The following is a 25,903-nucleotide window of genomic DNA, read 5'->3' on the forward strand; positions in this document are numbered from 1 at the left end:
GAGATGAAGACCTGCTAGCAGTGCACTAGGAGAGATGAAGACCTGCCAGCAGTACACTACAAAAGATGAAGATCTGCCAGCAGTGCACTAGTAGAGAGGAAGACCCGCCAGCAGTTCACTAAGAAATGGAGACCTGACAGAAATGCACTACAAGAGATGAAGACCTGCCAGCAGTGCACTAGGAGAGATGAAGACCTTACAGCAGTGCACTACAAGAGATGAAGACCTGCCAGAAGTGCACTAGGATAGATGAAAACATGCCAGCAGTGCACTAGGAGAGATGAAGACCTGCCAGCAGTACACTACAAAAGATGAAGATTTGCCAGCAGTTCACTAAGAAATGGAGACCTGACAGTAGAGCATTAGGAGAGATGAAGACCTGACAGAAGTGCAGTACAAGAGATGAAGATCTGCCAGCAGTGCACTACAAGAGATGAAGACCTGCCAGCAGTGCACTACAAGAGATGAAGACCTGCCAGCAGTGTACTAGGAGAGATGAAGACCTGCCAGCAGTGCACTAGGAGAGATGAAAACATGTCAGCACTGCACTACGAGATGAATACCTGCCAGAAGTGCATAACAAGAGATGAACACCTGCCAGCAGTGTACTAGGAGAGATGAAGACCTGCCAGCAGTACGCTGCAAGAGATGAAGACCTGCCAGCAGTGCACTACAAGAGATGAAGACCTGTCAGCACTATGCTGCAAGAGATGAAGACCTGCAAGCAGTACACTAGGAGAGATGAAAACATGCCAGCACTGCACTACGAGATGAATACCTGCCAGAAGTGCAGTAGGAGAGATGAAGAGCTGCCAGCAGTGTACTGCAATAGATGAAAAGATGCCAGCACTGCACTACGAGAGATGAAGACCTGCCAGCAGTACACTAGGAGAGATGAAGACCTGCCAGCAGTGCAATAGTAGAGAGGAAGACCCACCAGCAGTTTACCAAGAAATGGAGACCTGACAGTAGGACATTAGGAGAGATGAAGGCCTGCCAGCAGTGCACGATGTGACTGCAGTACACCATGATAGATGAAGACCTGCCTGCAGTGCACTGGCAGAGATGAAGACTTGCCTGCAGTGCGCTAAGAGAAATGAAGACCTTACAGCAGTGCACTGTGAGAGATGAAGACCTTACAGCAGTGCACTGGGAAAGATGAAGACCTTAGAGCAGTGCACTGGGAGAGATGAAGACCTAAAAGCAGTGCACTGGGAAAGATGAAGACCTTACAGCAGAGCACTGGGAGAGATGAAGACCTAACAGCAGTGCACTGGGAGAGATGAAGACCTGATAGTAAATGAAGACCTAATAGTAGCGTACTAGGAGAGGTGAATGGATACTAGTGTGACCTACTGAGAACAATTAAAGAGAACCTGTCACAAGGCCAGAAGTGTCCGGTCTGTGTTCTTATTTCGTTTCTGCTGCTGCTCCACTGAGCAATCCTTGTTTTGTTTTTGTTTCTTTTTGTTTTGTTTTGTTTTTGTTTTTTTTTTTTTTTTTTTGGGGGGGGGGTTATGCTTTTTTCTTAATTCTGGCACTTGGTTCCAGAGGTATGGGCCTGTTTTACTCAGTATTAATTTTCATGATCCTTACCAATTTCTGATCTACAAATGATGAGGCGGTAACATCAATCGTCTACTGCACAGTGAAAGATACATTGATGACATTTGTGCACCAATGGAGTTGGAGAAGAAACACTAGTGCTGTAGGAAAAATTAAGAAATGCACCTGGGGATAGACAGGTGATCATTATTTATTGTTTTTGATAAAAATGTGTTCCCATTTGTCAAGGTGAGATTAAATAATTGCAATAATGTACAGGGAGAGGTTCTGGTGGTTTCGGTGAGATGATGAGATGACACAATAGGTCTTGAATGGATGAAGCGCTGATACCGGTGTACCACCTTTTGTTTAGGAGAAATATAGATGTTCCACCAGTGGTCTAAAAGAGATTAAAGGTAATATTGGTCTAGGAGAGACATACAGCATTGTGCAAAAGTTTTAGCTTAAAAATGCTTCAAAATAAGAATGGTTTAAAAAAAACAAACAAACCAGAAATGTTAATATATATATTTTTTTTAGCATTTAACAAAATGCAAAGTGAATGAATGAAAAAGTAAATTAAATTAATATTTAGTGACACTCGCACAAAGTCAGGAAATTTGTAATATTATACTCAGGTATATGAGTAACCAGTTATACCAAGCAGGTGATAATAATCATCATGTCATTTATAGATTGAAACACAGTCATTAAGTGAAATAGGAGTAGTTGTGTAGTAGGCTAAACATTGGGCAAAATTCTGCTGCAAAGGTGAGGTTGTGGAAGACGGTGTCATATCACAGGTCATATTCCATGGCAAGACTGAGCACAGTAACAATGTACCAGGTAGTTATACTGCATCAGCAAGTTCTTTCCCAGGCAAAGATATCAGTGCTGGATAGGGTTTTAAGACGTCCTCTACAAGTTCTTTTAAAGAAGCACCAACAATTGGACAAAGTTGAGGACCGTAGACACAGGGGTCAGCCAAGGAAAATTAGTGGAACAGTTGAAAGACACATCATTCCTACTTCCCTTCGAAATTGGAAGATGTCCAGCAGTGCTATCAGTTCAGAACCAGTTGCAACGAGTGCTATCCGATCACACTCATCTAATGTTCAGAGAAGTCCAGAAGTAGTCTTCATTGACTAATTTCAGCCAAAAAGTCATACCTTCTACATAGAAACAAGACCAAATGATTGACCTATCCCGGCCCAGCTCCGCCAATTTTGGTGGAGATAGGTGAAATGGTCATGATACTGGATTTGACTAACATGGGAGTGCCCTTAGTATTTGGGTATACAGTATGTTTTGCAGTTTCAGTGCTCGTTAAGTCATTTTTTTTTTTCTGTCTCAGAAGCTGCTAATAAGCACGATAATTATTCAGGCAATATTTCACACCCGAATATTTTATCACTCCATAATCTGCACCTGGACTGAGTAAACCGAAATGTTCACACCAGCAGATGTGAGAAGAGCCCTGTAGTACAGGCTTTACAATTATACTCTAGATAACGTCTGCTCATTGGAAGTCAAGGAGAATTATCTGCTCTTGTTCGTAGCTGTATCCCCCCCATCACTGGGGTTAAGAGACGGGGATGTGGTTAGGAGTATTGGGTGTGGGGGGGGAGTTATATTTTAGCATATCTGCTGCATAAATTAGGAAAGAGATATCTTACACCTGATGAGGCTGAAGGATTTGCTTTGAAAACCTAGAATAGATGAATAATTCGTTTTGCAGCCCAGCTCCAACTCATTTAAGCATCCGGATTATACTGAATTACTGACTTGGATTGTCAGCGTAAGTACACCAGCCTCACTGGATATAAGTGTTCTATAACAATGTATTGTGATATCCACTTTTAGAAAACCAAGATTCTATTTAGCAGAAACCATTCTGACTGTTTTCCCCTTCATATTGCTAAGATTTTAGAGAAGGAGCCATATGGAAGTTTATGTGGTCAGTGGTGACGGTTAGGTATAGAAGGCCTAGCCTAATCCGAGCCCCATGCTTCTCATGGGTTCTACAGTACTATAGCAAATGCACATTTCCACGTGGGTACAATATATATATGCATATATACATATACACAGTGCTCAGCATAAATGAGTACACCCCCTTTGAAAAGTAAGATTTTAATCAATATCCTACTGAAGCCAAGAACCGTTTCCAATATTTTGACAAGACTGAGTTTCACAGAACGTTTTTTTTTAGTAACATGAAAGGCTAATAAAATAACTTTAATTACAAAATCTTCAGTTTTACTTAAATTAGAATATGCAAAAATGAATACACCACCCGTAAAACTACTTTATCTAGTATTTTGCATGACCTCCATGATTTGTTAAGGACCGCACCAAGTCTTCTAGGCCTGGAAGGAAAAAGTTGGTGACATATTGCAGCATCTATCTTTTTTCCATACTTCAAGAATAACCTCTTCTAGAGCCTGGATGCTGGATGGAGAGTGATGACTACTTGTCTCATCAGAATTCCTCATAAGCATTCATTTGGGTTCAGATCCGGAGACACTTAGCCACTGAATCACTTTCAACCTGTTCTTCTTCTGAACTGCAAATGTGGTCTTAGATGTGTGTTTTTGATCATTGTTATGTTGGAAAAGTACACGTCTACCAAGGACACAGAGTGATGGCAGCATCTTCTCTTTCAATACAGAACATTAAATCTGTGATTTCATGAAACCATCAATGACACCTGCAGTGCTCATATGACCTTACATAAGGACACTGCCACCATGTTTCACTGTAGGCACCATGAATTTTCTTTGTACTCCTCACCATAAAGTTTTGAAACCATCAGTTCCAGAGTATAGAGTCCCAGTAGTCTTCATATTTTTTAGCATGGGCCCTGGCAAATTGTAGACGGCTTTTTTGTGCATGGGCTTTAGGAGATGCTTCCTTTGTGGACGACACCCATGCATGCCGTCCCTCTGCAATGTACGCCGTATTGTGTCACGGGAAACTCTAGCCCCGGTTTAAATTTCCACTTCTCTAGCTTATTGAAGTGAACTTGTATATCGATTTTCTTCAGCCCTTCACATCATAAGACACTCCTGTTGAGGTTCTAACTTCTGTGGTCGACCTGGATGTCTCTATCTCTCACTTTTACTACAATATTCTCACTGATAAGTAAAGATTTGCTGATCTTCTTGTAGCCTTCACCTTTATAAATAAATTATTCTGTTTCTTATAAAAATCAGGAAGGATTTGAGGACTTGTTCGCGCTGCTCATCATTGAAGATGCCAATTTCAGAAAATTAATTAGACATGCGGTTTCGAAGTATAATACATGTCTTCCTCAGGAAAAACTCTACAGGACTTGTATGGTTTTTCCTGAGGAAAAAGTGTATTATACTTCGAAAAGTGTCAAATAAAATTGCATGTCTAATTAATTTTCTGAAATTGGCATCTTCAATAATCAGCAGCACGAACAAGTCCACTGGTTTCTATTGCAAGTGGTTTGACGACCCGTGGATTCGCAGCAGCTGAACAACATTCTAAAATGTTGTCTATCTATGGATCAGGTTAGAATAATCTGCTATTCTTAATTCTGAATGTATATCGGATAAGACCCAATTGCACTATTTTTTTTTCCCAGCCTATCTAATTTTTTTCTTATGTCATGTGACATTTCTCTTCCATGTGGTGCCGTTGCTTACAACAGAAAATTGAAAGGGGTTTTGATTAATCTCCTTTTATACTCAACTATCTGCTGGACACCTGTTTAATAAATAAATAATTAGACTTGAATTCTTGTTCATTAGAATTCTATAGTCTAAATTTTAGCTTTGCTATTAAGCCTTCCATTGGGGTGTACTCATATTCGCAACATAGAATCAATTTGTTAGGGAAATTACTTTTTTGGGGAGTGCAAAGTAGCACATCTTATTTGCAATCAGTATTTTGTAGTATTGTATCCCATAGAAAATGTTGATTGTGAAAGGAAGCTAAAAGTTTTCTGAAAAATTTGTTGGGGTGTCCTAATTTATGCTATAGTATACTGCCATATACTACAATTTAGAGCAATATATAAGGATAAGGCCACTTTCAGTATTTTATATCAGTATTTGTAAGCCATAACCAGGAGCGGGTGAAAAATACAGAAGTGATGACGTGTTATACTTTACCTCTGATTGTTCCTCTTCTGGTTTTGGCTTCCAAATACTGATGAAAAAAAGATATAGATAGAGATGTCGAATTGACAGGTTTAGTTTAGGAGGAGTGTGCTGGGCGAGGCGGCTTACAATGGAAACTGGTATCTATACTTTCACCACTGAGGCTTCTGATTGGTGGCTACATATTATAGCGGATCTTGCGGATATATAAATCAATAATATTAATGTGAAGTCTGTTTATGAGAAATATTTTGATCCTATATACATAAGGGGCCGATACATCAAATTATTTAAGTCAGATTCTGGCATAAAACACTGAATAGTCGCAACATTTTTACACAATGCTGAACAGTGCAAAGATTTGGTGACTTTTGGCGTATATTTCAAAACAACTCTCCCAAAATGTGTGGTGCTGAAAGGACCATCCACTGGACCGAAAATCCCAGAAACAGCAAAGGATTAAAGGGACTCTGTCACCTGAATTTGGAGGGAACAATTTTCAGTCATATGGGCGGGGTTTTCGGGTGTTTGATTCACCCTTTCCTTACCCGCTGGCTGCAATATTGGATTGAAGTTCATTCTCTGTCCTCCGTAGTACATGCCTGCACAATGCAATCTTGCCTTACGCAGGCGTGTACTATAGAGGACAGAGAATGAACTTCAATCCAATATTGCAGCCAGCATGCAGCCAGCGGGTAAGGAAAAGGTGAATCAAACACCCGAAAACCCCGCCCATATGACTGAAAATTGTTCCCTCCAAATTCAGGTGACAGAGTCCCTTTAAATGACTAAAACACTAATTACACTAAATCTTTACCCACTATACGATATATCAATCTACCCCGCTCCCCCTGCTCTATAACATGCTGCCTGCAGATTACACTGCATTTTTATGGTGAAAGATTCCCTTTAAATGCATGAATTTGGGACTAAAATAATTTTTGCAATTCAGTTTCATTATAAATTTTTGCACCTTTTTGCTTCTGTAGCCTTTCTGTTGCTGGCTTCAAAATGAGTGAACTGAGAATCCATCAGTGAGCTTGTTTTGACAGGGGAGATTGCTCTTTGTCTTTTTTTAAGCTCTTCTAAGCGGATTTATGATTACAGACCACATCACAGTTGAATGCGTGGGGAAATAAAGGGTCTGTAAAAGCCAAATAATCCAAAATTTTTAATGAAGCCTAATTGCAAAAATGATTTTTAGACCATTTAATGAAAAAAAGTTCCCAAAGGACCCCTTTAATGCACGCTGAAATATAAGTTATTGGGTAATCCAGCATGAAAATGCCAAAGTGGACACATTGGGGGCTATAGCATAATGAGCCCAAACTAACATGGAGGGTCTTTTGTCCCTGCAGGCTGGGAGAGGACTTCTACCGGGAGGCCATAGAACATTGCCGCAGTTATAACGCCCGTCTGTGCGCAGAGAGAAGTATGAGGCTGCCGTTCCTGGACTCCCAGACTGGTGTGGCCCAGAACAACTGCTATATCTGGATGGAGAAAACACACAGAGGACCAGGTATGAAGGAACACAACGTCATGGCCAGATAGGTGGAAAAGAGCCCAAGGACAAAGACACCTCAGGGACATATCTTTTTTTTTTTTTTTTACTTAAATGGATACATTTTGAGCTAAAAATTATTTTATTGCCTTTTTGTCTCCCTGCACACTGCTGTCTGCAGATTTAGTTAACTCTGTTAATGAATTCATTTTTGGGGTATTTTTGTAACTATTTTGTGTGTCTTTTTCTGATCTGATTTCTCACCACATTCCACATGAAAGTTTAGCTGAACTTTGATGTGATCATAAATCTCCTGTCAAAAGGAAACGGATTCTCAGTAAACTCATTCTGCAGCCAACAATGTGCAAGGAAACAAAAAGGCCATAAATGCCAACCACTGCAACATTTTTGATGGTCCATGCTTTCTGGCAATTTCCAGTTCGGCGCCTCAGATTTTCCAACTGTTCCTTGCATTGTTCCACGCGCTTCTCTTCTTTTTTTTGGATACCACTGTGAGATGAAAAACTACTATTATATTAACACCCTGAATCTCGCCTGTCTCATTTGCAGGGTTATCACCGGGGCAGATCTATACGTATCCTGCTCGATGCTGGAGGAAGAAAAGGCGGCTGGACATATTAGAGGATCCTCGTCTGAGGCCCTGTGAGTTTAAGCTTGGTAAGAAGTTAGTTTGGGGGGGCCCAGGTGTTATCATGTTCTGCCATCGTGGGACCTGCAACACATTGACCATCAGGTATGAGGAGAGTATGAAGAGCGAATATGAAAGAGTAAAATATTACTTTGCATTGTAGAGTTTCCGTATAGGAACCAAAAATGTCCATGTCATGGAACAGTTGGTCAAGTTAGGATTAAAACTATGGTCCATGGTATGGTTAGGTGAGTTGTGCCAGATATGGACCTTACTATTAGACCCTAGGTTATAGAGGGCGATACATAAAGGGTTTATTACATGGAATCCGCGAGATTTTGAAGGCCAAGAACTCAAAATGGAAGAGAAAATAACAACGGGCAGAAGTCACTATTTGGATTGGATTTGAAAACTCCCCGATTGCTGATTCCAACGATCCCAAGAATTGGAGCTGTTGTGAATGGAGCAGTGGTCGATCATGAACACCTCCACTCCATTCATTCTCTGTGGGTTCACTGGACATAGCTGAAGGGAGCGTGTGGCTGGAGGTGACTGAATGGAGTCGAGGTGTCCTCTACATTCAGAGCCTCGGTTCTCTGGGTTTGTCCAACGGACCCCAGCGATTGGAAAGATACTTCCAAACTTGTTACAAACCCTATAAGGATACTGTGTTTGCCCAAGGCAATAAAAGATGGAGACCTCGCAGAAGATAAAGTAGAGTCAAGAGTTTAGAAGGTTCTACGGAGTCCAAATAAAGGCACGTTGAAAGCCCGATGATCAGAGGCTACACAGTCAGAAGGTGCAGTTGGTGGTTAGATATGGAGGACGTTTGGTGGTGGCTCGGCAAAGAGAGCGTAAAGTGTAGGCTGCTATGGAAGGATGAAGATTGGCCAATGTGATTGTAAACTGGCATGGTCATTTGGGACCAGTAACGTTGAGTTTATGATTATAGTATGGTTTTCTTCATTATTAGCCTGGAGATAAAACAATGAAGTTGCGTGCTTAGAGGGTGGTCAGTGTAGATGGAGGCTGGCCAGAGACGGTGCTAGCTGGGAGGTAGCCAATTTTCGATTCAATGAGAGGACAGGCAAAAAAGCCTGGGATGGTTTGTTAGCAACGTGTAGGGTACAGCTGTTGTCTGTAAGGAATCATGAGCGCAGAAAAATGTACAGATTAAATTTCACGAAGTTTTGAGTCTCACGTTTCTTTGTCTTATTAATACATTACTGCACTTTTGACAGTATTATCCGGTAGATTAAGTCCTCTTTATAATGCATTTTTATGTTTTTGAGTTAATTGAGGAGAGTTCTCTCTTCAGTACCCTTATCCATTGGAGAATGGCATGTCTGTGCATTATAAAAACTGTCCATTGATTCTAATGGGCAATTTGTAATGCTTCACTTGCCCTGTGGGGGCACTGCAGGGAAAACTAACACTTTTTTATATTATTTTTTTTTTAGTACAGTTTTACTTATTTTAAAGTTTTCAATGAGATGACTGGTGCCTGGGTATAAGCCTTAATTCTAGAGTAGCACAATGCCTTGCAGGTCTCTCTGAGCGCAAATCCTTTTAACACCAAGGGCCGATATGAGGTGGACACTGGTAGGATATGTGTTTTTTTGGGGAATAAGATATATTTCTTTGTAATTGACCCCCTTCTCAATTTAGGATTTATTTAAACCCTTTTATCCAAGTTCACAAACAGCCGCAAGTTTCAATTCTTTTATATCAGTGGAAGATTGTTGGACATATTACTTCATTATTATCTGGTATTTATATGGTGTCCTCGTGATCTGCAGCATCGATGCTCTTACATTAGTCCCAAGTTTAGATTCATTTTAATTTCCAATCTTCTACACTAAGCCGTACATTTTTGACGTAAACTGTTCCGAATTATAGGATGACTTGTATGAAGAAGAAATCCGGAAACCGTTGCAAATATCTTCTCACAAATGCGTATAAATTATTTTCAATGATGTGAGTTTTAAAATATTTTATGATTCAACAACAACTTTAAGGCCATGTTCACACATTGTGCTTTTGCAGCATTTTTTTTCTGCATCCAAAACCTGCTCTCTTGGCAAAAAAACAGGTCTTCTTGCATTTTTAGTGCATTTTTTTGGTGCAGATTACATGTGATTTTTTTTACCTGTTTAATAAAGTTCGCTTTATTCACCAAAAACACAGAAAATCCTGTTTTCTGTGCTTTTTTTGCATTTTTTTATTGATTTCTATGGGTAAAAAAATGCTGCAAAAACACTGAAAGAATTGCCACGCTGCACATTTTTAAAAAACGCTGATGTTCTAAAATTCAGTCAAGACAAAAAAACCAAAAACACAAGTGTGTGCGTGAGATTTCTGAAATCTCATAGTTTTTGCCGGTACTTAAAAACACAGCTTCTTTTCTGCAGAAAATAACACATAAAAATACACAACAAAAAATGCTGCAAAAAGGCTACGTATGAACATAACCTTAGGGTAGCTTCACATCAGCATATTTTCGGTCCAAGTGCTGAATGGACAGAACACGGACAGCACTAGGACTACTGTTATTCGCTTGGGCTGTTCATGTGGCCATTTTTGGGGGAGAAACTGAATTTGTGTGTGAAAAAAATCAGTGTGCCCTAGTTTCTTTCAAGTCTAAAAAACAAAAACGAATCTCATATGGAACACTGTACCTCATGCATTTTTTTAATGGATACCTTGCAAACCGTAAGAGAGAAAACTGATGCCATACGGATTGCATACTGACCACTATACAGATGACAAGAATCCATTTTTTGTGGATGAAAATCGTTCATTTTTTGTGGATGAAAATCAAACAATTTTTTTTTATGCGGTCAAGAGAACCCGTCTTTTCTTACATTTCCATAAGAGACTCCAGGAGTACATTCCCCCTGATGAATAAGGGTGCATATGGATTTATTTCCATACAGTTTCTGGTTCCTTTTTTAATGACTTTTTCTCAGGTACAATTTGGAATATTGTAAGAACTAATTACAACCATTGCTGGAAACCTGTACGTATATGCAAATAATTTTTTGCTGTACCCTTTACCTTTACCGTTGTATGGAAATGTACCCTAATAGCCCTGGTCCAAATACATTGAAAGTCTGGAGTGGGGATGCAGAAACCAACACGTGGCTCTGGTCAAGCCTGAAAGATATGATCACTGATCCACCTTGCAACTCACTTTGTTATTTTATTTGCTTAGGTATATATCATTTTGTTGCGCCTTACTTAAAAGTTCCAGTAACTCCTGTAGAAGAGGCATTGCTTTAAGCTTTAGATGGAGAAGAGGTACCAGTCACCTACCCAGACCCCGATACTTGATGGGGTCCAAAGGTCACATTAGAAAACACCCAATACAGTGGGATAAAAAAAACAACAACTCCAATTTGAAAAGAAAAATATAACAAAATGCAATGTTAAAGCGCTTGGTGGTGTTCATCTCACAGTAGATCCTTTCCACTTGGCAAATGTGAATAGTGCCTTAGAATTTCTACCCTAGCCATGAAACTTGGTGAGAATACCCTGGTAACACAATATTTAGTGAAGCATGATATCATTTTCTTATAGTAAAAGTCTATACATGAAATCGACAGGATAAAAAGGTATTTTAGGACCCTATAGAAGTCTTTGCACTCAGCAATATGGCCGACTCGTAATACGGTGGTGTGCATAGGTGACAATACTAGAAATTGTATGCAGAATATTACTAGTGACTCTGAAAACGTTTGCTAGAATTCACAATGATGGATGACTAGTAGGGATGAGCGGACCCAAACTTAAAAGTTTTGTGTTCGTACCGGACAATTACTGTCCAGTGGTAAACGCCAAACATGGACCTTTCCCGGAAGTCCATTGAAATGTTTTCTTATTCAAGTGCAGTTGTGATACCCAAACCGAACTTTGAATAAAGTTGGGGTCAGGTACCAGAAACCGAACGTGCATGGTCCGCTCATCCCTAATTACTAGGTATTCTTTTAAAGGGTTATTCCCAATATTTCAAGTTGTCACCTAACCATCCTATCGAGGGCCTCCCCAACCGTTCCCATGAACGAGGCTTAAAAATGGAGACATGGTCGACCACATGCACCTCACCTCTATTCATTCTACCTCTAGCCATCGCGTAGACAATGAATGGAGTGGTGGTGAGCATTGGGCCACCTCTCCATTGTGTTGCAGCATTTCAGAGTCTCGTCCCCAGGATCAGTGGAGATTCCATCAGTCGGGTGGACAAGTGATATCTTGCAATGTTGAGAATAACCCTTTAAATTGGTGCCATACATTTATGGCGGATGTGCACACTTGTGCAAAGGTTCAGACGTTGAGTCCGTTCCATACAATCCTGGTGCCAGCTGCGTGACACAGCCGGCACCCATAGTATATGATGTGATTGGAGCTAGTTGAGATGTAAATTGTGATAGCAGGAGGTTGGGAGTGGGGATGGGGTGGGTTTATAGTGTCGGTGTGAGCGTGAAGTGCGGATAGCTTGTCATAGCGGCTAGTGGCGAAATTACTGCTCTGTGCAGCCCAACTACAACAAATATGACATTTCTTGCACAGCGCAGATAGCGACAAATAAGACATTTTTAATATTGCTACTTATGGAATTGTCCAGACAAAATAAAAAATAAATATAATATTTCCAATACGGTTAATGATGAAATAATGTAAAAAAAAAAAAATTTAACTGGTCAGAATCTCTATTTTCTAAACACATCACCTCTCAAAAATGGGAAACAAAGATTAAGGCTATGTGCATACGCTGCGGATTTGGCCACGGATCCGCAGCAGTTTTCCATGCGGTGTACAGTACCATGTCAACATATGGAAAACAAAATCCGCTGTGCACATGTTGCAGAAACGCAGCGGTTTATTTTCCGCAGCATGTCAATTCTTTGTACGGAAACACAGCGCTTCTGCACCCATTGATATACATTGAGTAAGGCAAGTCAGGACATCAAAAAACGCAAGACAATCCGCAACAAATCCGCATCTATTCCGCATTAAATCTGCAACCATTTTGGCCTGCATTTTCTGCCAAGAGATGCGGATTCTGTGCGGAAAAATCAGCAACCAAATCCGCAACGTGTGCACATACCCTTAAAAGACATATGGACCCCAAAAACTACAGCAAAAAAAAACGAACAAAAACACCAAGAACGAATACAACTTGAAAACAAATAAAAAAGTTATGGCGACTCAAGACCTTTTTTTTTTTTGGCAACTTTTTTTAACTAGTAAAAAAACAACAACAAAAAAAACAATTGAAAAACACTTTATAACTTTGGTATCACCATAACTGTACTGATCCGTAAAATTAAGTTACCGGGTCATTTTTACTGCCAAAAACAAAAGTCGAAAAAAACAACATTGAAATTGCGGTTTGTTTTTCCTTTTCAATTCGGAATTTTGTTTACCTGTTTTTCAGTACAATATATGGTAAGATTGGGGGGAAAAAAGTTAAACAAGTTGGAAGGGGTTAAATCAGGTATTTTTTCCATCAAATAAATATTTTGCTATATGATTGGTTTATTAATCATTCACGGTTTTTATGATCTTTGCTTACTGTCATTTAATAGGAATCTAATTTATCGGATACAAATAACAGCTCATCAGAGGAAATGGGAAGATTTATAAAAAAAAAACTGTAAAAACATTGTCACTCATAGCAACCAATCATAGAGCAGCTTTCATATTTTCAAAGCACAATTCTCAATATAAGCCTTCCTGTGATTGGTTGCTGTGGGTGACAGGCAGGTTTTCTTTTTGACCGGTTTCATAGTTCTCTCTTGATAACTATCACTTTAGCGCATTTGTCATCGACCAGAGTAATCTGTCAATCACTGCCTTTTAACCATTTAGGTGCCTCTTTCAATCACAAAATTGTGATGGTGCCATTGGGTTGCCATGGCAGCTGGGGGCATACTGGAGGCCTACGTCGCCACCAAATTTGTACTCCTATGAAACCCAGACTGTTTTTATGTTCGATAGGAAAATGTCAAGTTCATTATTTATCTCAGTGTTGCAGTATATAGGACAAGCGATGAAGCAATCTCAGTGGTATTAAAGAAAAAAGTTAAAGGGATATTCCCACCTCCAAAATCCTATCCCAATACGTAGTAGGTGTAATAATTTTAGCAAATACCTCCAATTAGAAATGTAGTATAGTTCTCCTGATTCGCTTTGTTGCTTCCACCATGTGCAGGGCATTGCAGTAGGTTAGGTATCCTTGGTTACGACCACTCATATAGTGACTGTTAGTTGTCAGTGGTCGTAACCATGGATATCTAAGCTACTGCCTTTCCCTGCACATGGAGGAAGCAACAAAGAGAATCAGGAGAACTATACTACATTACTAATTGGAGATATTGGACTAGGATCTTGGAGAAGAGACTACCACTTTAAAGAAAAATAAATTAAAAATATGTTTTAAAAATATAAAAAAATAAACATTTTAATCATACACCTTTTTACAGTTAAAAATAAAAAAATAAATAAAAGAAAAAAATAAAGATATATCGTTGCATCTGTAAAAATCCGATCTATCAAAATCTAAAATTATTTACGTGGTGAAAAAGGAGAAAAATAAATTTAAAAATATGTTTTTAAAAAATAAAATTTTAATCATACACCTTTTTACAGTTAAAAATCAAAAAGAAAAGAAAACAATAAAGATATATCGTCGTATCTGTAAAAACCCGATCTTTTAAAATCGAAAATTATTTGCGTGGTGGAAAGGAAAAAAGGAGTTGAAACACCAGAATTGTAGTTTGTTAGGCGCTGCTGCAGCCAATCACTGACCGCAGCATATTTTTTTTTATTGTTTTACTGCATTCTGGATTTTTTTTTTGTATTTCAGAGGTGGTTAATCCCCTTCAATTCTCCCTAGAGCATATGCATACATTAAGACTATGTATAGTTTATGGATTTTGGGGGTTTGTATTATCAGAGCCGATTGCCTAGGGTACAAGGGGTTCTCACTGCAGTCTTAATAGAGTCGATATTACAGTGTTAAGTCTTGGGGTTGACACAAGGGCAATGTCAGAGATTCTCTGCTAGAATAGAACTAGAAATCCCCTGCAGGGTATTACTCGAGCGGCTGCTAGACATCACATCCACAGGCTGCCTTTGGAGGATTTCCTTTGTGCACTACTGGGAATAGTATGTGATGGTTTTTGTCGTTTTTGTCAGGTCGTTACTATTTTTATTGGTATTTACTATTATTCACCGTTACTATTATTAAATTAGGGTGTTAATTATGGCATAACTAATTCAGACATTACTAGCATCGTCACTAGTGATGAGCTCAGTCTGGCAATTTAATCAGGTAAGAGCATAAGGTGTAATAGAGCAGCCGTAGGGAATTAGACCCCATATACTTGGTAATGAACCCACCATGCGGTCCTCTCAGCAGTATGATCTCTGCTCTCGCCTTACAATATTCTCAGACATTACTTTGCCTAATTTATTTTCCCCCCTTCTCCCCGCCACCCTTACTCCTCATTATCAATTTCTTCCCTTATATTCCTCTTTTTATTTTTCCTTTACTGTTTTCTTTATATCCCATCTCCCCCTTTCTATTTCTCCCTCTATTTCTTCCCTTCCTCACTCTTCCTCTTCACCCCTCCCTTTCTCCTCTTCCCTTCCCCCGTTTTTTTTCCCTCTCACATTTTTCTTCAATTTTTTTTTTTTAATTCAGCTATTCAGTAAATGAAAAAAGCAGTTGCCATGGAAACTATCAAACCACATGACCAGACGTATTAATGCTCTTTTTTTTTGTATACTTGTCTGGAAAGAAAATGCAATTTCACTTCTCATAAAAAAGCAGTCCTCCTGATCAGAATAAATTTTTTTTAGAACTACAGAAAATGGAAAAAACCATAGATGTGTGTGTGTGTGTGTGTATGTATATATATATATATATATATATATATATATATATATATATATACACACATATATATATATATATATACATTAAACACACTTATATATAAATACATTAAATATTCGTGTATATATAAATACATTAAATGCACTTATATATAAATACATTAAATATTCGTATATATAAATACATTAAATACACGTATACATAAATACATTAAATACATTTACGGTATATATACAGCTCTGTGTATTTGGGTTGTGCCTGGTATTGCAACCAAGTTCTAATGAAATTAGTAAATAAGAGTTGCAATACCAGACACAACCTGTGGACTGGTGGGGCATTGTTTCTGGAAGAAAACAGACATACAGCTCTGGCAAAAATTAAGACACCACTGCAAAATTTTCAGTTTCAATCACCAATGTCCCAAAAGAATGTAACTGGCACTTCTAAAATACAATATAATCACCGATAGTTACCCTAGGGAGTAATTATCATGAAGAGATCCAGAATAACAGTAATTAAAGCTTTTATTGAGAAAATTTATAAAACGCATAAAAATTCCGTCCGGGGGCGTCCGGAAGAAGCTCGGTGCGAAACGCGCGTTGGGGTGAGGTGGAGAGTGGTGCAGCCTGCAGGTAGATATTACTGGGATTGTTTATTTTGATCTGTGTACATTGGTATTGTTTATATACTGTCGGTATGCTTAGGCAACCCATATGCAACCTATATGCAACCTATATGCACGGAAATGTATACATCATGAGGATATTACTACCTTGCAATTGATATAATTTAATGATGTACTGCACCTAGCCTCCACCTTATGTTAGGGTGCTTGGGCATTTTTATGCGTTTTATAAATTTTCTCAATAAAAGCTTTAATTACTGTTATTCTGGATCTCTTCATGAAAATTTTCAGTTTGTCTGATTTTTCTCTTTATAGGTATATTTTTGAGTAAAATGTAAATTGTTCTTTTATTCTGTAAACTACTGACAACATGTCTCTGAATTTCCAAGCAATACATTTTTTATTTATTTTCTGAAAATGAGAAATGGTCAAAATAACAAAAAAATACATTGCTTGCAGACCTCAAATAATGCAAAAAATCAAGTTCATAATCATTTAGAAACAAGAATACTAATGTTTTAACTCAGGAAGAGTTCAGAAATCAATATTTTGTGGAATAACCATGATTTTTAATCACAGCTTTCATGCGTCTTGGCATGCTTTCCACCAGTCTTCCACACTGCTTCTGGCACAAAAATGTAAGCGGTTCTTCTTTGTTTGATGGCTTGTGACTGTCCATCTTCCTCTTGATTACATTCCAGAGGTTGTCAATGGGGGTCAGGTCTGGAGATTGGGCTGGCCATGACAGGGATTTAATGTGGTGGTCCTTCATCCACACCCTGATTGACCTAGCTGTGTGGCATGGCGCATTGTCCTGCTGGAAAAACCAGTCCTCGGAGTTGGGGAACATTGCCTGAGCAGAAGGAAGCAAGTGTTTTTCCAGGATAACCTTGTATGCGGCTTGATTCATACATCCTTCACAAATATTAACCTGCCCAATTCCAGCCTTGCTGAAGCATCCCCAGATCATCACCGATCCGCCACCAAATTTCACAGTGGGTGCAAGACACTGTGGCTTGTACGCCTCTCCACGTCTCCGTCTAACTATTAGACGACCAGGTGTTGGGCAAAGCTGAAAATTAGACTCATCAGAGAAGACTACCTTACTCCAGTCCTCTATGGTCCAATCTTTATGGTCTTTGGCAAACTTCAGCCTGGCTCTCCTTTGCTTCTCATTGATGAAAGACTTTCTTCTAGCTTTACATGACTTGTGCCCTTCCTCTAGGAGCCTGTTACGAACTGTTCTTGCCGTGCACTTCACCCCAGCTGCCATTTGCCATTCCTTTTGTAGGTCGCTTGATGTCATCCTGCAGTTGCTGAGTGACATTTGAATTTTTGCCCTCTGCCGGTCTGTAGCTTTGTTGTCCCCAACATCTGCTGTTTGACCTCGTTGTAATGGAATGCTGTCTTAGAAATTTTAAGGATGGAGGCAACATGACAATCACTATATACCTCTGCTAGTAAAGCCAGAATTGAGCCCTTCTTTTCCTCACTCAAGACTTTTATTTTCAACTCCTTTGTCATGGTTAAAAGTTATTTTTTCATTGCTATTACTTTCGGGATATTACTAGCACTTGTTTTGCCATCCAGCTTGTCCTATTGAAAGAGGATTGTGAACACCACAGCAGTGTTTTTATACTTTCCTTCATTAAATAAGATTTGGTTCAGGTGATCACCTAATCAGTGGCACATTAAGTAGAATGAGGTGTACTCTGGTTGGAATTCAACCAACACTGGAATGGAATGGCTGTCAGACATATAGAGAAGCGGATTTTTATAAAACTGTGCAGTGGTCTTTTATTTTTTTCCAGAGCTGTAAATAAATTGAAATTCATACATATAAATAAATTATATTCACGTGTATATAAATATATTCAATACACATACAGTACATACATTATATGCACATATATATAAATATATTTAATATTTGTATATATAAATACATTATATACACGTATATATAAAGACATTAAATACACATATATATACATTAAATACACGTACATATACATACATTAAATACACGTACATATATATACATTTATATACACGTATATTTAAATACATGTGTATATATAAATACATTTAAATACTCATATATATATTAAAATAGGACGGTCCCAGGAAAAAACGAGAAAACTGGGAAGTAATATAGGTGATGCATCAATAAATGGTAAATTTGTAATAGATAAAGTGGATAAAGTGCTTAAAGAGGACCTGACACTGGGTTAAAAGTGTCCAGTTTGTGCTGCAGTATTCTGGTGATTTTTTTGTAGGTTTTTTTTTTTTTCAAAATCTGTCATACAGTTCCAGAGATTTTTTATTTAGTGCTATTTTTTTGGTCTTCTCAAAAGGGGTGTGGCTCACAGAGTGATAATACAGAGCAGCTTAAAGACACACCCCCGAGGATCTTGTGAGCTACTTGTAAAGAGCATTCAATAAAGGCCAATATCCTGAGACTATATGGCAGAATTTAAAACAAAAAATAGTAATACTCAAGAGAAGAGCGGAAATAAAATAAGAACAAATACTGCAAAAACTATTGACCTGGATACAGCTCCTCTTTATCTAAGCCATGACTAGATGTAATGAACTAAATATGAAGGAGATACACTCCTGCGGAGCACCAATTGAGATGGAATGTATTTCCGAATAGAAATATGAGCCAGGAGAGGAGAAGCGCTTAATTTCTCCACCTAATTTAAATTTAATTGATCCACATATCGCTTTTTAATTCTGAAATTATGAAATCGAGATTTGCATTTGTCGAATAGAAAGGTGAACCTGACAATAAATCTCTCTCTACTCCATGTTCTGGAACCTACTGATGTGTATTATTAAGAAGTAGGTGGCAGATGAAAGAGAATCAGACTACGCAAGGTTTGTTTGTGGTCTGTTACCATGGAAACATATAGGCTAATATAGGAGCTGTGGAAACAAAACAATATATTTAATAATATTTTTAAGTAAGATTGTGCAGTGTTGCCTATTTTTTTTTTCATTTTGATTTGGATGCATTGGAATAATAAAAATCACCACGCGACCCTTCAAGGTCATGTTTAAGATTTTACGAATTCTGAAATTCGCATGGAGTAGAAAAAACATCCCAAGGTCAAACCAAGAACCCAAAATAACATCACGAAAGAAAAGCAAAATTCCTTCTGCTGTGTTTTGGGTCAGCTGCTGTTGCTAAAAACTGCAGATCCCATGCCAGCCTCAGAAAGAGCCCCGCACTCCCTCCTCCTCCTCTGATTATTTGCCGCCTACACCCTGATTGGCTTTTTATGGCTAATTGCAGTACAGAAGTGTCTTTTTATGGCTTTAACTGTGCTAATGACAGTTAATGGATCTCCAAGCTTACTGTGTATAATACCGAGGGAGGGAGACCTTCCTGTATTGTACCAAGACACACATAAGAGGTATACATGTACAATCCACCCTTCTCCTTTCCCATTTGATGAACATCTCATTTTTGGTTGTAGGATTTTTTGTTATAAATATACAGTCATGGCCAAAAGTATTCACACCCCTGCAATTCTGTCAGATAATACTCAGTTTCTTCCTGAAAATGATTGCAAACACAAATTCTTTGGTATTATTATCTTCATTTAATTTGTCTTAAATGAAAAAACACAAAAAGAATTGTCCAAAAGCCAAATTGGATATAATTCCACACCAAACATTAAAAAGGGGGTGGACAAAAGTATTGGCACTGTTCGAAAAATCATGTGATGCTTCTCTAATTTGTGTAATTAACAGCACCTGTAACTTACCTGTGGCACCTAACAGGTGTTGGCAATAACTAAATCACACTTGCAGCCAGTTGACATGGATTAAAGTTGACTCAACCTCTGTCCTGTGTCCTTGTGTGTACCACATTGAGCATGTAGAAAAGAAAGAAGACCAAAGAACTGTCTGAGGACTTGAGAAACCAAATTGTGAGGAAGCATGAGCAATCTCAAGGCTACAAGTCCATCTCCAAAGACCTGAATGTTCCTGTGTCTACCGTGCGCAGTGTCATCAAGAAGTTTAAAGCCCATGGCACCGTGGCTAACCTCCCTAGATGTGGATGGAAAAGAAAAATTGACAAGAGATTTCAACACAAGATTGTGCGGATGTTGGATAAAGAACCTCGACTAACATCCAAACAAGTTCAAGCTGCCCTGCAGTCCGAGGGTACAACAGTGTCAACCCATACTATCCGTCGGCGTCTGAATGAAAAGGGACTGTATGGTAGGAGACCCAGGAAGACCCCACTTCTTACCCCGAGACATAAAAAAGCCAGGCTGGAGTTTGCCAAAACCTACCTGAAAAAGCCTAAAACGTTTTGGAAGAATGTTTTCTGGTCAGATGAGACAAAAGTAGAGCTTTTTGGGCAAAGGCATCAACATAGAGTTTACAGGAGAAAAAAAGAGGCATTCAAAGAAAAGAACACGGTCCCTACAATCAAACATGGCGGAGGTTCCCTGATGTTTTGGGGTTGCTTTGCTGCCTCAGGCCCTGGACTGCTTGACCGTGTGCATGGCATTATGAAGTCTGAAGACTACCAACAAATTTTGCAGCATAATGTAGGGCCCAGTGTGAGAAAGCTGGGTCTCCCTCAGAGGTCATGGGTCTTCCAGCAGGACAATTACCCAAAACACACTTCAAAAAGTACTAGAAAATGGTTTGAGAGAAAGCACTGGAGACTTCTAAGTTGGCCAGCAATGAGTCCAGACCTGAATCCCATAGAACACCTGTGGAGATATCTAAAAATGGCAGTTTGGAGAAGGCACCCTTCAAATATCAGGGACCTGGAGCAATTTGGCAAAGAAGAATGGTCTAAAATTCCAGCAGAGCATTGTAAGAAACTCATTAATGGTTATCGGAAGCGGTTGGTCGCAGTTATTTTGGCTAAAGATTGTGCAACCAAGTATTAGGCTGAGGGTGCCAATACTTTTGTCTGGCCCATTTTTGGAGTTTTGTGTGAAATGATCAATGTTTTGCTTTTTGCTTCATTCTCTTTTGTGTTTTTTCATTTAAGACAAATTAAATGAAGATAATATTACCAAAGAATTTGTGTTTGCAATCATTTTCAGGAAGAAACTGAGTATTATCTGACAGAATTGCAGGGGTGTCAATACTTTTGGCCATGACTGTACAGTGGGGCAAAAAAGTATTTAGTCAGTCAGCAATAGTGCAAGTTCCACCACTTAAAAAGATGAGAGGCGTCTGTAATTTACATCATAGGTAGACCTCAACTATGGGAGACAAACTGAGACAAAAACATCCAGAAAATCACATTGTCTGTTTTTTATCATTTTATTTGCATATTATGGTGGAAAATAAGTATTTGGTCAGAAACAAAATTTCATCTCAATACTTTGTAATATATCCTTTGTTAGCAATGACAGAGGTCAAACGTTTTCTGTAAGTCTTCACAAGGTTGCCACACACTGTTGTTGGTATGTTGGCCCATTCCTCCATGCAGATCTCCTCTAGAGCAGTGATGTTTTTGGCTTTTCGCTTGGCAACACGGACTTTCAACTCCCTCCAAAGGTTTTCTATAGGGTTGAGATCTGGAGACTGGCTAGGCCACTCCAGGACCTTGAAATGCTTCTTACGAAGCCACTCCTTCATTGCCCTGGCGGTGTGCTTTGGATCATTGTCATGTTGAAAGACCCAGCAACGTTTCATCTTCAATGCCCTTGCTGATGGAAGGAGGTTTGCACTCAAAATCTCACGATACATGGCCCCATTCATTATTTCATGTACCCGGATCAGTCGTCCTGGCCCCTTTGCAGAGAAACAGCCCCAAAGCATGATGTTTCCACCACCATGCTTTACAGTAGGTATGGTGTTTGATGGATGCAACTCAGTATTCTTTTTCCTCCAAACACGACAAGTTGTGTTTCTACCAAACAGTTCCAGTTTGGTTTCATCAGACCATAGGACATTCTCCCAAAACTCCTCTGGATCATCCAAATGCTCTCTAGCAAACTTCAGACGGGCCCGGACATGTACTGGCTTAAGCAGTGGGACACGTCTGGCACTGCAGGATCTGAGTCCATGGTGGCGTAGTGTGTTACTTATGGTAGGCCTTGTTACATTGGTCCCAGCTCTCTGCAGTTCATTCACTAGGTCCCCCCGCGTGGTTCTGGGATTTTTGCTCACCGTTCTTGTGATCATTCTGACCCCACGGGGTGGGATTTTGCGTGGAGCCCCAGATCGAGGGAGATTATCAGTGGTCTTGAATGTCTTCCATTTTCTAATTATTGCTCCCACTGTTGATTTCTTCACTCCAAGCTGGTTGGCTATTGCAGATTCAGTCTTCCCAGCCTGGTGCAGGGCTACAATTTTGTTTCTGGTGTCCTTTGACAGCTCTTTGGTCTTCACCATAGTGGAGTTTGGAGTCAGACTGTTTGAGGGTGTGCACAGGTGTCTTTTTATACTGATAACAAGTTTAAACAGGTGCCATCTCAGTTTGTCTCCCATAGTTGAGGTCTACCTATGATGTAAATTACAGACGCCTCTCATCTTTTTAAGTGGTGGAACTTGCACTATTGCTGACTGACTAAATACTTTTTTGCCCCACTGTATATATGAATTTATTGAAAATAAAAGAAAAACAAATAATAACAATTTCTTCTGATCATAATGCAATATGAATTTTGGAAAATAATTACAAAAAAAGTTAAAATAGTTTTATATACTGTATTTTTATTATATTCCAAGGCAGCCAATATAATGGCTTCAAGGTAACCTGATTTGAAGAATTTTCAATATTAAGTACTTGTATTGAAGAAACTTTTATTTTTTTTGTAATTAACTTGTCATTTCCCAAGGGAAGAATATATGTAATGCAGAGAACAGAAATATTACTCAATGACAATATTAATGATTCTTAAGATATACTTATAAATGTTGGAGCTTAAAGGGATTGTCCAGTAGAAATCTGATCTGCGGGGGTCTGGCCGCTGGGACCTGATCAGGTAACTTTAATAACTGATGGGGAACTTTTATCAGCATACAAAATGGCAGGTTGGAAGCTCCATCTATTCTTAATGAGGCTGCTAGAAAAAGCTCAGTGCAGCGCTCAGCAGCCCTATAGGAAATGAATGTAGCGGTGGTCAAGACGTGCACTGTTGCTCCATTCTAATGGGGGCATAAGTGTCAGACCCCCACCAATCAACAAGTTATTATGTATCCCATGAATAGGTGATAACTTGTTTTAGAGTTTATTGCTATATTTGCCTCCTGCTCTAGTATTGGGTGGCTTAGTAGCTTACTAAAAACTTACTAAAAACTTTACTGTAATTTACAGTGAATACGCTGTTAAATCCACATGCCGTATGTATGCAATATTACATTTCTCGCTGCCTACAGCCACCACTAGAAGAAGCTAACATCATACAGCTGCGTTATCAAGGTTTATGTAAAACAGTGAGGGATTTGTCATGACACTTTTACGGTATAAAATAGTCAAATTTGTAAGTAAGAGGTTAGGGTTTAGCGCTATGCCTTTGCTGGGGATTTGGAGATCCATGTTAGAAAAATGGAGCCTTAACTCTAATGATAAATTAAGATATTAATTGGCACAGAATTTATATCTGCACAGATAAATATATATATTTATATCGGCACAGAATTTTGTACCAAATAAAATGACCTGATTTTGAAATGTAGACCTTTACTTTTATCCAGCCATACACAATAAAATGCCTCGCGCATACAGTCCGGCAAATTATACTTACCAACATTTCAGTAGATTAAGCCACAACATTTAATACCCTGAGAATACCCCAAAATGCAAAAGAACACTCCCTTTTGAGCACCATTTACCTATACCTTTTGACCTCCAATTCAGAGGTTTGTCTGGATAAAATTGGGTTTGTTGGCAATTATGCATATGTCCGGTTATTACATTAATAAATCACGTGTCCCTGGGGAAACTTTTTTTATATAACCATTACTAATTTGACTCCTCATAACTATTTGGTTCCATGCTTGGTTCTGCACACTGAAATTAATACGGAATGATACCAGTACTAGAATATATAAATCAATATGGCAGCATGATGGACCTGAATTCAATATTCAAACAGATCCACGTATGCTTGGATTCTGTACGTTCTCCTGAAGTTTGCCTAGGTTTTCTCCAGATTATTTAGTATCCTTCCCCAACACAATAAGATTGAAATAGTCCTGGGTATTTATTACCTAAACTAGATTACCGTATTTGCAAGATACACAGTTGTCTACTCGTCACAGCTCAAGATTACCGTGAGTATACATTTCTTTTCAGCTATGCTTCTAAGCAGACACAAACCTATTAACTTTGGTGCTAAATCATGTTTTATTTCTGTCTTAGACTATGAGGTTCCTATGAAAAAAGAAAGTAGTTTACCCGAGGGACCGGTCTTAGAAGCCTTACTATGTGCAGAGACGGTTGATAAAAAGTTGGAACTCAAAGAGGAGGAGATAATTAGTGATTGTCAGGTGAGGTCAGCATACCGGATATTCGTTGTTGAGGTCTTCTGTCATCATAGTCATTGTATCATAAAACCATCTTATATATCGCCATCTGTTGTTTAATGCCCATTTATCCATCCGTTCTACATAACTACTGACGAGGTCTCTTCTTTCTCTCTTCCATCGTTCCCAATAGCAGTCATCTTTATGTTCACACCTATGTAAAATAATGACCTGTAGAAATATGGACATTCTAATTCCAGACAGAAGTATGGTTTTCTTCTAGTGTTTGGCATCTAAACTGTCCTCAATCTTGGTTCTTTTTCCATCCACTTGTCCAACACCAATCTTTCTCCATCTATGGACATGTACAGTGAATTTTAGGGGAGGGAAATTTTAAGTTTGGTTCCCATGTTTCCAGAAGACACAGGTGGGAGATATCCCACACGAATTAGAGGGTGAAGACCTAGAAGATGACACTCCAAAGCGCAAGATCAGAGCAAAAGGAAAGGTAAGAACATTTTGGAAAAATATAAGGGTTACATAAAGCTAAAAGTTCAATTTTAAAAAGGTAGAAAAAAATCATGAAGAGTCTCGGGAGGCAGGGGTGGTGTAACTGTGTATAAGGAAGGAACAAGACACCTGTAAGAGTCTTTACTTGGGTTTGTCTGATAGGAATCTGTAAGACATATCTACGGCTTGTACTAGACTTGACTAATACATTAATTGGTTCCATCTCTAATCATCTACTAATTCAGCTTGTCCTTTAAATGTGATCCTGGACTTGTAGAAAATGCAACTAGACACTAGCTGTGCTCATAAGGTGGCCATGGGTGATTTTTTCACAGCATGACCAATAGCATCTCTTTGTGGGCTTTATGACAGCAGCAATTAATAGGACTTAATGGACATGAAACCTTCATACATCAATACGATATCAGCAATATGTAATAGTATTGTCTTGAAAGTAGAGTGTAATTGACTCATCTACCATAAAAAATAAATTATGAGATGACTCTGCTGATCATGTCCATGTCTATAAAGCAAAGCTAAGAATTAGGCTGTGGTACAGAACAAAAAATAAAAGCATGCTATG

The 25,903-nt window shown here is 38.8% G+C and overlaps 1 protein-coding gene across 4 annotated transcripts in view; it reads left to right on the forward strand.

The window, feature by feature from the left end:
- The window catches only part of DPF1 (double PHD fingers 1), a 110,997-nt gene that overhangs the window by 54,702 nt on the left and 30,392 nt on the right, over positions 1-25,903 (forward strand). For 2 of the 4 annotated variants that reach the window (XM_077285541.1, XM_077285538.1), the window contains exons 2-5: positions 7,034-7,194; positions 7,747-7,854; positions 24,707-24,834; positions 25,229-25,318. In XM_077285541.1, the coding sequence (XP_077141656.1) occupies positions 7,110-7,194; positions 7,747-7,854; positions 24,707-24,834; positions 25,229-25,318 (411 nt within the window). In that variant the 5' untranslated portion in view covers positions 7,034-7,109. The remainder of the gene's footprint in view (positions 1-7,033; positions 7,195-7,746; positions 7,855-24,706; positions 24,835-25,228; positions 25,319-25,903) is intronic. The other 2 variants (XM_077285539.1, XM_077285540.1) reach the window with 2 other exon arrangements.

This window comes from Ranitomeya variabilis, chromosome 2, assembly GCF_051348905.1.
Source record: "Ranitomeya variabilis isolate aRanVar5 chromosome 2, aRanVar5.hap1, whole genome shotgun sequence".
Classification (NCBI taxonomy): domain Eukaryota; kingdom Metazoa; phylum Chordata; class Amphibia; order Anura; family Dendrobatidae; genus Ranitomeya; species Ranitomeya variabilis.